Source organism: Coturnix japonica, chromosome 1, assembly GCF_054131305.1.
Source record: "Coturnix japonica strain WE chromosome 1, WE-NBRP24, whole genome shotgun sequence".
In the NCBI taxonomy this organism is placed as follows: Eukaryota; Metazoa; Chordata; class Aves; order Galliformes; family Phasianidae; genus Coturnix; species Coturnix japonica.
In genome coordinates this window covers 51,274,875-51,288,177 of record NC_140663.1, presented here as the reverse complement: position 1 = coordinate 51,288,177, position 13,303 = coordinate 51,274,875, and the positions used below count along the sequence as shown (strand labels likewise).

Sequence of the window (13,303 nt, the reverse complement as noted above, 5' to 3'; positions counted from 1 at the left end):
ACTAAATGGTCTATGCAGATTATGGTGTCATATTCTATATGCTGCCACGCTGGAACCATTCCCAGACCATTTTCTGAGATGTATTTGGGATGTGCTGTTTCAGCATCTGAAGGAACCTACCTGCGCAGTGTTCTCCAGCTCCCCAGTTCCTACCAGTATCTCATGCAGCCCATGCTCCATGTTTATTTCTCTTTTACTTCCATTCAATTAAGAGTTGAGCTTAAATAATATTTTTGACATGTTTTGTCTTTTGCTTGCATGGTTACAGTGTGTGGGCAGCTGCTCTTCTGTTCTGATGGAGCCAATTTGGGTAGGGAATGCCTTTGCTCCTGCATAAAAAGTACAAACGACTGCCTGGGAAATCCTTTCCTCCCAATTCTGGCTCTCAGTGCACGGTAGGGAAGCCATGCTGATCTAAGGTAGGGCTGAATTTCAGTCAATACCAGAAAAATTTAATGTGTGGACACTCTTTATTTTGACACAAGTACCTTTTGCTATTTTAGTTTGTCACATGGGAGCAATTTGATAAGCGATGGGGGGAGGAAAACCCATACCCAACCCCTCCCTGCTAGGGCTCGAGTGCTTGGCAATTTGAGCAAGCCACTGCCTTGTACTGAAATGCTCTGTGATAACCGATCACGTGCTGCTTTCGCCCCAGGCTGAGGCAAGGTGAAACATGTTGGCTCCAACCCACAGCAAAAGGGGTCTATTTGGTGATCCGCCTCCGAGCATCAGGAAGTGCAGTGACTGTCGCTCCTCTTCGCACCGCCGGTGAAATCTCCAGTGTAGAGCAGCCCTCGTTTGTGATTCATTCAATTAAAAATACTTGGTGAGAGTATCTCGGATATTACCATCTGGTGACTTTTAATAATATTTATTCCTGGGAAGATAGATCTTTAATTAAGGAATTAACCTTAATTTTTGTAGGCTTAATGTAGATCTGGAGAAATGCTCAGGCTTAAGTCTTTCTCTTCTGGATCTCCGTGTTAACGGTCTAGGCAAAAGTTGTCCCCTGAAGGATAGCCTAATTGAACTGCTGCTGCCTGTGAAGGGAAAATCCAAGTGGATTTTGGCAAATCTGTACTCCAAGTGGGCAGAGCTGTTCTCTGAGGATCTGGAGCTCTCTGGTAGATCTAACAGGCCTCTACAGTGAAGCGGAGCTCTTGGCTGAATCCTTCGTCTTTGTTTCCCCTTCTCCCCACCCCAAGGAATAAAGAAAGGCAGCGTGGCTGTCATGTAATGTCTAAACTACCAAGAGAAAACTTCTTCTCTTCTTTGATGTTGAAATGCTGCATCTGGAAGTCTTTTTGCTTCTCAAGTAACAGGCAGAAAGCATTTTGATGGACATCTAGCATTACCAAGATCAGTACATACACAAGTGATCCCTAAAGAAAACTACGCAACGATCACATCCTTTGCCAAATGTGGCTTAGCCTAGAAGTACACTTATTTTCTTCCTGAAGCAATGCCAAGCACTTGGAGTTCTCCTTGAAAAGAGGCCCAACACGTGGGTATTTTTTTTTTCCTTCTGGAAAATGTATATATTTTCTTTTCCCTTCATATTGTGCCTCTGGTAATAACTGAAGTGATGGAGCCTGTCTGGTTTTAGAAGCTCCTTTAGGGCTTGTCGCATGTCATACTCAGATGTGCTGGTGTTTTCTCAGGACAGCATAATTAAAACCTGCTTTGTAATGTGTGTAAAGCAGCGGATTGGGGTAGACGTGAAAGCTGAAGTTCTGTCTTACGCATGCTGCTGGTATATCCAGACTGCTGTCAGCTTTATTTTGCAACTTAATCACTAATATATTTTTGTGAGTTATTGTCCTGTTAAAGCTGTCTTCCTGGGAGCTGGCTCGTTAGTTAGCATGATGCCTAAAACTTAAGCTTTGGGAGCACAGTCTTCTGACAGTGGATATTTCAAACTTCAGATGAGCGTTCATCACCGCCTGACATTTCTCCTTTGTAATAATTTAAGAGTCAGACTTTGGGCAGTCTCAATTTTGCCTGAATAGACTCTGGGTCTTTGTTTGGCAGCTGAAGTTGCACGAGCAGGATCTGTATCATTGTGAGGTTTCACCAGCTTCAGGAGGTTTGTGCCTACACTGATCTAGCTTCAGGATCAAGAGACTCTTGCAACTTCACTGTGTCTTTCTTGACAACTTTAACTGTGTGGATTGGGTACTCGGGGATCCTGGATTCTGCTCAAGGAAGATCCAAGACTTTTCATGCTTTATTTTATAGGCTCCTGGAGCTTGCTGATGATCCTGTTCTACTGGATGGCTGCAAGAAAACTCTAAAAACTGAAAAAGCCAGTTTTCCAGTAATCAGAGGCCTTGCACTGTGCTGCTTTAGCAGGCTCACACGGTGTCCTGGCTCTGCCTCCATTTTCCATGCCCTTCCCTAAAGCAGAGTGTGTTTAGGCTTTGAAAATAAGTGGCACTTAGGAAATAATTATCTTCAGTTCTGACCTGTCCTCTTATGCTGTGTGTTTGCAGCTATGTTTTAAAACTGTGCTAGTTTTCCAGTCTAGACAAACCATTAATATTTAATAGCTAAGTGTAGGTGTTGCAGGGAAGAGCAGAGGACAGTAACAGGATGCAGGTATCTTATGACCGAGTTCAGAGTGTGTATCTTGCCTAGCTGCCCAGCTACTTTAGATCCGTTTAAGGACTACAAAACTTCCTTTGGGAGTGGTGGAGGCAAACAAACTCCACCACTAATAAATATCTCTCACTGTCCCTCAAGCCTTAGCTTTAGTCTGTCCAGGAGTTTCAGATTGGATATTACAAAGTTTCTTCTCAGTTAGAGCAGTGTTACAGTGGCACAGGCTGCCCAGGGAGGTGGTGCAGTCACCGTCCCTGGAGGTGTTCCAGAGCCGTGTGGATGTGGCACTGAGGGATGTGGCCATGGGGATGGGATGGCGGTTGGACTAGATGGTCTTAGCGGTCTTTTCCAACCTTAATGATTCTATGAGTCTTTGCCTTTTAAGACACCCAAGTCTCCTGAGCTCCCTGACCTGCATGCAGATGCTGCAGCTTGAGGAAAGATGCTGTTCTGGCTGTAGGAGTAGAACTCATGTTCTCCCCACCTCACCTCCCATCTTATGTTAGAAACGAAGGTGTCTGAGTGGTCCAGATGATGCTTTACAGAGGTAGGTGAGAGTATTTGTTCATATATCTTGGAAGCTTTGCTCCCATTAACTCAAAAATCTCTCTCGTGGCTCCATCACTGTTGGAGCAGCGTCCCCAAGGGCTCAGCCCTGCACAGACCTGCTGGGAAGTCTGTAGCTCCATGTAATTCTTCCAGCTGCTTTTTACTGTGGCCATAAAGGCCCGTGGAGCAGCGCCTTGGGAAAGTTGGTTGCTTGTATTGACTGTGCACGTGTGTGCAGATGGTTTCACATTAGGCATTGCTACTTCTGCAATCAGTGCTGGGGATATTCTGGATTCTGGTTTCTTCCTTTTACTGCTCCTCCCATCCTTTTTGCTTTTTAAAAATAGCTGTAGTTTGAGGTCATAGGGGAAGGGTTTTTATTTCTTTTTAATTTGTTTTATAAACTAGGTATAGATATTAAAGTTGGTATTGCGAGAGGAGCTGAAAGTTGAGCATAACGCTTTGATAGGGCATATTGCTTTGCGAATGGAGGATGTGTAGCAAAAGATGATTGAAAAGGGAAATCTCCAGCGCTCCGAGGGGAAAGGAAATGAGCAGGAACTATTCAAGAGCTTCCATTTTATTAAATAAAGTCTTTGGTATTTTTCCCTTTTAAATGTCTTAAAATCTTGAATTGTGTTCATGAAAGCAGGAGAAGGTAATGACTGAGGTCCCATTGTGTGCCCGAGAGATTTCCTTGGCAGGAGCAGCGCTGTGATGGGGCTATCTTCTCCACTGCATGTAACTCGATATTGGCCGCTCTCTCCAGCTTTGGGCTTCTTAGCTCTTTTGCCAGAGGGATTTTAATTTCCTTGGATTCAAAGTGTATTTTTTTGTTAATTTCATTTGTACTAATGTGGTTTAGGAACATTAATCCTAATGAATACGAAGAATCAGTAACACTAACTAATCAGACCAGGTTTGGGAAAGCGGTGGTTCCTATGGCTTTACCGGAGCATTGAAATGCTTCTCTGTGATGTCCTTATTACACTAATCCAACACGCTCCTGTTTGCTTCTGCTGCTGCTCCTCATCCCCCAGACCTGCTGGTTCCATTTCTGCTTAACGCATCTCATCCCTGATCTTGAGCATTAGCATGCTTAACATGTTTCACTGGCAAAAACCCACGGTGGCTTGGTGCTGAGTTGTTTACTCTGCTGAATAGCTGATCTGCCACCAGTTCTTTGTTCTAGTCCTTGGTTATATCACATTTGGAAGAAAACAATCACGGAGCTTTTTGGAAAAAAAGTTACACCTATTCGCACCAAACAAACAACCAAACCAGAAGACCAGAAAATGCAGCCCTTCCTGGGAGTGATGGCTTTGCAGCGCAGTTCTCACCTGGCATGAGCAAAGCCAGCCTTTGTGCCCAGGCTGTGGGACTTGTCTTGACGCAAAATGAAGAATCTCTTGCAGTTTTTAGAGATGCAATCCTGGTACCTTGTGCTGTTTGTCTGACACTGGTACGAGCTGGCTGAGCTGCTTGATCTATTTAGCTGCTATGGAAATCAGTACATGCCCAGCCAGAAAATGCATCCTTGCTTGCTGGCATGTTTCCTACATTTACATCAGTCTTTAAAAAGCAGAGACATATTGTAAGCTGCTCATCAGATCCCTGATGACCCAGTTTAGCAGATGTAGTGATTGGCTAATTGTTAAAGATGCCATTTTTGGTGGGTGAGAGGAAGAGCATCAGCCAGGCTTCTAGCGATGAAGAGTTAGAATCAGCAGAGGTAAGAGCTCTTTAGTGGGAGTAACTAGATAAGGCTTAGATTAATTTGTCTGGAGAACAGAGAATTATACTAAAGATTTTATAAATTCAGTTTATAAAATGAAACTGTTGGTGTAATTTCCTTAGTAAAGATCAGTGTGGTGTAACAACTGTACGGCATGGAAAATAGCTCAGACTCTGTGCCGTATGGCTGTAACCCTACAGCACTATGATTTTTAGCAATTTGTGAAAATTGTGTCCGTGGAAAATATCTACCATGGATGTACTTCAAGTGCGGGGAGACCATGGCGAGGCTGTGTCCGTCTGACTGTACTTGGAATAGTGGCTTAGCGTGCTGGCTCTGTGCAGCCCGAGGAGAGCAGGCAAAGCAAAGCCCAGGGCTGTGGTCTTGCGTTTTCCAAAAAGCTCTCCTCAGTCTGCAGACATCAAAGAGAGCTGTGCATGTGAAATAAAATCCTGGGTTTTGAGAACGTTGGGAAAAAACTTGTGTAATCTCCGTGCCTTGCTCAGCACACAGAAAGAGGAAAATTAGGTAAACGCTGCTACAGTGGCATGTAAAACAGTGTCTCTAGGCGAAGTGATGGGTTGGTTGGAGATGGAAAATCATAAAATTCAATGTTATAGAAAGGATAATAAAATTCAGCAGTAACTGGATGGGTGATGCTGTTAGTAGAGGGAGCTGTGAGCTGTGTGATCGGTAAATATGCAAACACAACAGGGTTTGGTTGTTTTTTTTTTTTCAGGCTCCTGGCATTAGAAATAGCAAGTAGAGGAACCAGAGCTACTGGTGCAGAACATGAAACTGGATATTATAGGGATAATATCAATCTGCAAGAATAGTAATCGTGACTTTAACATGTATTCGAGATTATGTATGGTTCAGACAGGGTAGATGTAAAGGTGATAGGCTGTATTGCATGCAGTAGACTGTAAAGAAGAAAAAAGGGTAATACTGATAACACAGGATCTGTTCCTGGTCAAAATTGCTGTGGGGAAGAATGGTAAAAGAGGTCCCAGGGGGAGCCCCGGGAGTCTGCTGAAATCTCTCCTAGGATTGGATTCGGATACAGACTCGAGTCTATGAAATGATATTATTCCCAGAACCATTATAGAGATAAATATTAGTAGAGAAACTTGAATTTTTTTCTCAGATATAGCTTGGAGAACAAATGCTGCTAATAATAATAGGGTTGGAAGATTTCTTCACTGTAGCATCGTCTGTTGTTGAGACAGTGGATGTACCATAGGCAGGGCGACTGCTGCAGGAAAACAAGCTGTTCAGAAGCCTCCATGTCCCCAACTTGGGACTGGGTGATGGTGGTACAAACTTCAATACGTGAAGCAGCATTTTAAAGAGGTCAGTGAGCTGGATTGAAAAGTGAGACACTTGAATGTAGAGCTGTGAGGTGGTGGGGGTTTTATTTTATAAGAATCGGCAGAGCCTGCTCTGTCTTCAGGGTCAAGAAATGTGGGGATGAAGGGGAGAACTGCCAGAAAACTGGCTGAATTAAACCTTGCAAATGGTACTGAGAAAATGGGAGAATGTACTTCTGAAAGTACACTGAGAGAGAAAGAAGGATGTGGGGGCCACTCAGTGTTGAGGACAATGTAGGTAAGGAAGATAAATCTGTGGGATAAAATAGATAAATTGATAGATATACCTAGGATATTCTTACATATATGTAAGATATGTAAGGAAGATATAAACAAAAGCAAATGTTTTTGTGTTGAAAGAGTTCATCATGGGCCCAGAGGATGGGTAGCAGGCATGGAAGTACTGTAGGAGCAGCCATGTTAAAGTGGGCTGGGGAGCGGGTCTGCGTGGGTAGCGATGATACCTGATTCTGAAAGTGAGAGAACAAAGCTGCAGATCTAATGCAAGTTTTACTAACGTTATCAAATCAGGTGTGGTATCATTTGCTTGGAGAAAGGGAAGCATCACAGCCCTCTTCGTGAGGGATGACCTGAGTAAGTATAGACCTGTTTGTCCAGCCTCTTGTATGCAAAATCTGAGATGAAAATAGTAATTAAAGACTAGGACACTAATGAAGAATGGGATAAAATACAACACAAATTTATCGGAACATGATTGTGCCAGATCAACCTATCTGTTTAAAATAACAATTTGTTTTCTTAATGGATTGATGCTTCCCATTGTAGCACAGATTCTACAGCATGGTGGTGCTACAGTGGAAAGTGCTAAGGAGGCAAAAGAAAATGCAGTTTAGTGCCGGATCTGTGAAACGAATTAGCTGCTAACCATCTTGTTCTGGCTAATGTCCTTTTTTTATTCAAAAAAAGAAGAGAGAAGACGAATGCAGGCTAGCTCAGGTGGAAGAAAAGGCTTCTAGAGATTGGGGAATAGGAAGCCTGTCGTGAGAAAAGACTGGAACAGCTGCTTGTTTAGAAGGGATACATCAGGGAGGTTAATTGTAAGGGAAGGAGAAAATACGTTTAAGCCAGAGGACAGCACTGGCAGAGGAACAAAGGACAAGCAGAAATTGTTGAGGAATAACTTTAAGCCTGAGATGAGTGCAGCCCCCAGCTGCTGACGGGTGATGTTCTAGAGCAGGCTTTTGCCCAGGGGAGCGAGCATTGCTGCAGAACCTGATTCTAAGATGTAGCCAGCTGAACCTTAGGAAGAGATCAGGTTATGTTATAACCTATATATGTATAGTAGCAGCTGATCTGATTCTTTGTGTCACAAGGTCTCTTCCAGCCTGAATATTGCTGTAATTCTAGATTTATTTTTTTTTGTCTGCGTAAGCATTTTCAGGAGCAAGGCTATGGTTTTACCACAGTTACCGAACTTGTGTTACTGGAAATACATGTACATAGCAAGTTATATGGTAATGTAGTTGGGCATTTATCTCTGAATAAAATTATGGAGTGCAGCCTTCTTATATTTGACTAATACTGTTGTTACAAGTCAGCGTGCAGTGGTAGACCAGCTGTATGGACAGTAGTTCATTACTGGTCAGTAAAATGTGGGTATTCCTGCTGTGTCCGTTCTGGCGGTTTGTGTAATGCAGTTTTCTCTGGGACACAGGAGATGTGATTCCTTGTTGCTGCAGTGTCACCCAGGTCTCTTAATATCAGTTAAGGCAAAGTTCTCAAATCTGCATTAAGATCTCGAAAGCATTGCGGTTCTGTGTGTGTCTGCTATAGCTGAAGCAACCGAGAGGCTGGGCGATACTCCCTGCTCCCCCCCTCCCCTTGTTTTGTTGTGCCCGTTTGACAGTTATTTATAGATAGCAAGATATCTGCACTAGGATTTGGAAATGGTTTGTTCCCTGGAGGCCCGGTTGAAAATAACAAAAATTGGATTGTGAAATAAATGTATGGTTTTTAACTTAGTTAGGGATTCGCTTTTAAAACCTGGGGCGGTAATATGGAGTAGAAGAAACAAGATGTGGAAAAAAGACTGGGTTTTTGTAAATTAATGCCTTTTCATAAACAGATGTTATTGGAGATACTAAATTGCCTGGATGCATAATAATGAGCTATGCAAAAGAATGAGGGGCAGACACCTATTGAACATGTGGTTACAGGAAGGGGGAAGAAAGAAGAGCATTGGCTGCTGAGAGGAAGCCTGATCCAGTCTGTGCCCTGTGGTGGGGCTTGCGGGGATGGCAAGGAAGGGAAGCCAAGAAATCGAAGTAATTAAAGGGGGGCTTTAATAAAGATAGGGGACAGACTCTTCAGCAGGGTCTGTTGGGATAGAACGAGGGAGAGGGTTTCAGATTAGAAGAGGGGAGATTTAGACTGGGTATAAGAAATAGGATTTTTACATTGAGGGCAGTGAGGTACTGGAACAGGTCGCCCAGAGAGGTGGTGGATGCCCCATCCTTGGAGACACCCGCGGTCATGCTGGAGGGGCTCTGAGCAACCTCATCTACCCAGTTCTTTGAAGGGGAGGCGAACTAGATGGCCTTTAAGGGTAACTTCCAACTCAAACAATACTATGAATTATAATCTTCTGGAAGTGAGCTCCATAAAGTTTGTGTGAGACGGGGATCAGGTCAACTGGGCATAGGCAGATGGACAGCTGTTTGGGAATCATCCTTCTTCTGCAGCAAGGAGGTTTATAAGCATAGCTGCTTTCCTACTTATGGACTGTTAATTTCTCTGTTTCCTTTGCAAATCTTCAGACATAAACAAGGACTATAGAAATGTTTTGCTGGTGGTGTTTGAGAAATAGAAAATGGCACACTTTGTACTCCCGAATTTGTCTAGGAGTGGCCCTAGGAAAGCTGATGGGAGCGGGTGGCAACTGTCATTACTGCTCATGTTCTTCTGCAGAAAGTCACAGCAGAAAGGGTGCTGGGGGCAGAGAACACGCCAGGAGCTGCCGTGCTGGTGGAGAGGTCAGAGGCTGCGGTTTAGGCACCCATCCCCACGTTGTGAGGTGCCAGGCATGCAAACCACGCCAGCTAATATAACCTCTTAGGAAAAAAAAAAAAAAAGAAAAAAAAATAAAAAAGAAAAAAACCAGAAATTAACTCTTTCTGAAGGGAAGGAATTTACTTGCAAGCCAAGGGCAGAGCTCAGACTTTCAGTTCTTTTTTTTTGTTGTTCTGGTGTCTGAAGTAGAGTGAAGGTAACCACAAGAATGCAGTAAGGGGGCAGAATGAGGGAAGGAAACCCATCTCTCTTGGCTTTAAGGCTGATAATCTCTGAATGCTGTCATGCAGAAGTAGCTTTGAGAGTCGTGGAAAGAGCAGGTAGGTAGTACCCAGCTACTATGTAGGAGTAGCTTGGGCTATGTGCAGGAGCTAAGAATCAGAAGAGGTTAAAGAAAACAATCAAACAAAAAAAAAACCACCCAGACTACAAACCACCCCACAGTGTGCACTGGAAAGAGTAGGGGGGATTTGCAGAGCTTTCCTTCGTTTTGATCACTGTAGCATTCTCACTTTGGAAGCCTCAGAGGGAGGCTTCACCTGCTCAGAGGACAACTGGAGTTATGTGTAGGTAAGAGCTGATGGCCATTTGGTAGACTTGGTGCAGCCATGGGCAGCAGCTCACACTCTTTGCCGTGGGCGCTCATTCCCCGTCCGTGTGGTGTCTTCTAAGAATCACTGGTGGGCTCTCAGGTTTCGGTAACACGTCCGGCACATGGAGCCGGGCTGGGTGAACCTGCTGGCCTTTTGTCAGAGCAGCCCAGCATCTGTCCCTGTCAGTTATCCCTCCCCAGGAACGCGCCCACTTCTTTGGAAAAGGTGCTGGGGAGGGGGACGCTTCCAAAAACAGGCACAACAACTGGCTCTGCCCCATGGCCCCAGGGCAGCGCCGATCCCCTGGGGGGAGCGGGACAGCTGACAGTGGGTGACCTGCTGGCCCTGGGGTCCCGCTGCCTTGCTCCCCCCTTGGCAGCTGCCCAGCCCCGGTGTGGAGTGAGGGCGAGGCGTCAGCCGATACCCAGCCGAAAGAGATCCCTTGGCGCGAGGCACCGAGGCGGCCACTCTCCTCTGCCCCCCTTTGCAGCACCAAAGGGTTCTGCAGCGCTAATCCCAGCACCTGTCCCTGCCTGGGGCGGCAAGGAGAGTTTGGGGTTGGGGGAGGAGCAGTCCCATATGTTTTTCGCTGTCCTGGATTGGGAGCGTTCCCTCTGACGCACCTAGAGCCCAGAACATATGCTCTCAGATCCGAAATGCTGTCTGCTTCCTTCCATCCCTGGCGGCTGCAGCAAGGATCCTGCCTTCCCTGCTCCCCTGCACCCGTGCCACTTGCTGCCTGGGCACTGCAGGACACCGCGCGGTCGAGGCTTCCAGGGCAGTTCTCCGTACGGGATTTCTAATTTTAGGAGCCTCCGCTGCGTATGGTTGAGCACTGCCTCGCTGGATCCCAGAAGAGAGGGGCCGAGCCGAGCCGAGCCAGGCAGCGCCTTTTTATTTTCAGCTGAGCCAGTGTCAACCTGAGTGGCCCCAGAGGCCTGAGCCAAGCACTGCGCAGGGCTGCCAGAGTCCTTCCCACCAGGCTGAGAGACGGAGGCTTGCGTCTGAAGCCTCCAGTCCCGCGTCCTCTTGGCCTTCACCTGGAGGATCTTTGGCTATGTATGGTGTGTATTGTATGGATTATCAATACCCAGTCGTCCAGGTAAGCGGAAGGAGAGCGGCGGCTGTACGGTGGCACGGTGCTTGCTCCTGGGGCACGCCGCAGCCTGTGCGCAGGTTGGGTAGGGCGCTGCTCAGCGCGTGCCAGGCCTCGGCTCCCCAGAGGCTCTGCCTTGAGCCTCCCTGCATGCGAGCGCTCCTGTTTGGCACTTCAGCTCCCCGGACTGCGGTGTTTGAGACCTGTGCGCTTTGTTTTGCATTTTTGGCTTTTAAAATACTTCTTTTTTTTTTTTTTTTTTTTTTTTTTAAGGGCGGGGGGGTTGTGATTTGACAGCAATGTCACGCTCTGCCAACTGCTGTGTTGTCAAGTGCCTCGCTGCTTTGTCCAGGGCATGTGACTTGTGAGTGTGACTGCAGCCTGTCCCTCGGGGCTGGCAAGATACCGTGAGCGGCTGCTCGCCCACTTTTCCTCTGCCTTCCCCTGAAACCACCAACAAAACCTTGAGCAAACTCTTGTTCATCACCTTCCCATTCTTGGAGACCCAGCGAGGATCTGTAGGGCGACAGGAGTTGGGTGCAGCTCTTTGCTCAAGCCTTGCTGGGGAGGGGGCTATATTTGGAGCACACGTGTGCGTTCCTGGCTGTCCTGTGAAGTCTTGGAGGAGCCAGAGGCCGTGGGTCAGGCTCGAATGCTTTCGGAGCCAAGTGAAGGATGATGTTCTCCACGCAGCCCTCGGCTATTCAGTGTCAGCATTCCTCCTCCTCAGAGGCACCAAATTCATCCAGAAAATGTGAAAGGTAGACTACGAGCTGAAGATTATCTACCCTGAGATAGTTCAGATAGCCACTAAAGGGTATTTTGTTAGGTTACCTTGTACCGCGGGTTTTGTTACGTACATGAATAGGCTCCACAACCAGAAGTGTGTCTTTTGGTTGTTAAGATTTGTTCCTGATAAATTGGTTCTTTACACTTGAACCCTTTTTTTTCCCCTCCCTCTGGCCTTGATCCAGCTGGCAGGTTTGCTCCATCTAAACTTGAGCCAGCACAGAAATGCAGGTAATGGGATGTTAAAATCGAAGGCAGCGCTTTCTTTCCACCCTAGCGGTATAAGGGAATTAGAGGCATAGCAAAAGAAAAAGACCTGAAACTTACTGCAAGTAGGGTGGTTGTGGCCTGTGGCCTTCTCTTTCCACTTCTGCCAGTTTGGAAGTGTGTGTATAAACCACTTGGTCCAGCTGAAGGTTAGTTCCTTAGTTGTGCTCTCTCCTGTGTGATCTCAGCAGCCTGGCTCCATCACCTGCTGCTTGAATGGTCTCGTCCAACTCATTTCCTGGTAGGGTGTGAATGATGGGAACTAGCAAATGTCATCTGATATATCTGGATATGAGGAAAAATGTTCTTTGAGAATGAGCGGTGCTGCAGTGGCACAGGCTGCCCAGGGAGGTGGTGCAGTCACCATCCCTGGAGGTGTTCAGAGCTGTGTGGATGTGGCACTGAGGGACGTGGTCAGTGGGCATGGTGGGGATGGGCTGGGGGTTGGACCAGGTGATCTTAGAGGTCTTTTCCAGCCTTAATGATTCTGTGATTCTGTAATGCCACTTCCACAGTACGGGAATGAAGTTTCAGCATCTATGTGCCTGTGATGCACTAACCCCCTTGAGAAGCACAAGTATTGGCATCTAGATGTGTTCTAAATACGTGCTTTTTGAATAAATTCAGCAAGTAGGAAGGGATGATCTCATGGCTCCAAGCAGTATGTTGCTTGGGCTCTGGTGCTTAGCTCTGCTTGTGCATTCTTGTTGCTTTCAGCGCTCTGTTCTGCAGTTGGGGTCTTTGGTTCCCTTTATAGAGGGCTTAAAGGGGCAGCTAAGTGAGGGCCCCACCAAGCTTATTGTGCTTGACCATCAGACAGTGCTTGAACCCCAGTCCTCAGGGGGAAAGGTGACTGCCACAGATCAAGCAATTAATTTTATCTGCCTTGTTCATTATCAGATGTTGCTTTGTTGGCTCCAGGGTGAGCCCAAGACAACAAAGACCTCAAGTGTTAACAAGAGTCATCTTGTTCTCAGTGGTATTTTTGAAGCTCTTGAAACTCTGTATTAGATGTTCAGTTCAGATGGGTTGGGGGCAGTCAGGACTCCTACGGACCCGTGATTCTTGTTGCCTGAGTTTATCCCTGTGGCACGGCAGAAACCAGGTGAATGCAAAAGTTGAATCAAGTTTAAATGAATGGAGATGGCGCTGATTTACAGAGAGCTGAAGACAATATGCACGTAGCTAAAACTCAGTGCTTTGCCATGGCAAAGGGATAAGGAGGTCACCGTGTTTTGACCCAGAATTGCGCTCTGGAATCTCAGGTTTG

The 13,303-nt window shown here is 46.2% G+C and overlaps 1 protein-coding gene across 30 annotated transcripts in view; it reads left to right on the top strand.

Annotated features, from left to right (window-relative positions):
- Positions 1–13,303, top strand: part of RBFOX2 (RNA binding fox-1 homolog 2) — a 157,652-nt gene that overhangs the window by 62,860 nt on the left and 81,489 nt on the right. The window contains exon 1 of one of the 30 annotated variants that reach the window (XM_085519072.1): positions 4,738–4,885. The exons of 25 other annotated variants lie outside the window; for them this stretch is intronic. In XM_085519072.1, the coding sequence (XP_085375198.1) occupies positions 4,814–4,885 (72 nt within the window). In that variant the 5' untranslated portion in view covers positions 4,738–4,813. Of the gene's footprint in view, positions 1–4,737; positions 4,886–10,469; positions 10,984–13,303 lie in introns of those variants that run through there. 4 more of the 30 variants (XM_085519069.1, XM_085519085.1, XM_032445009.2 and 1 more) reach the window with 4 other exon arrangements.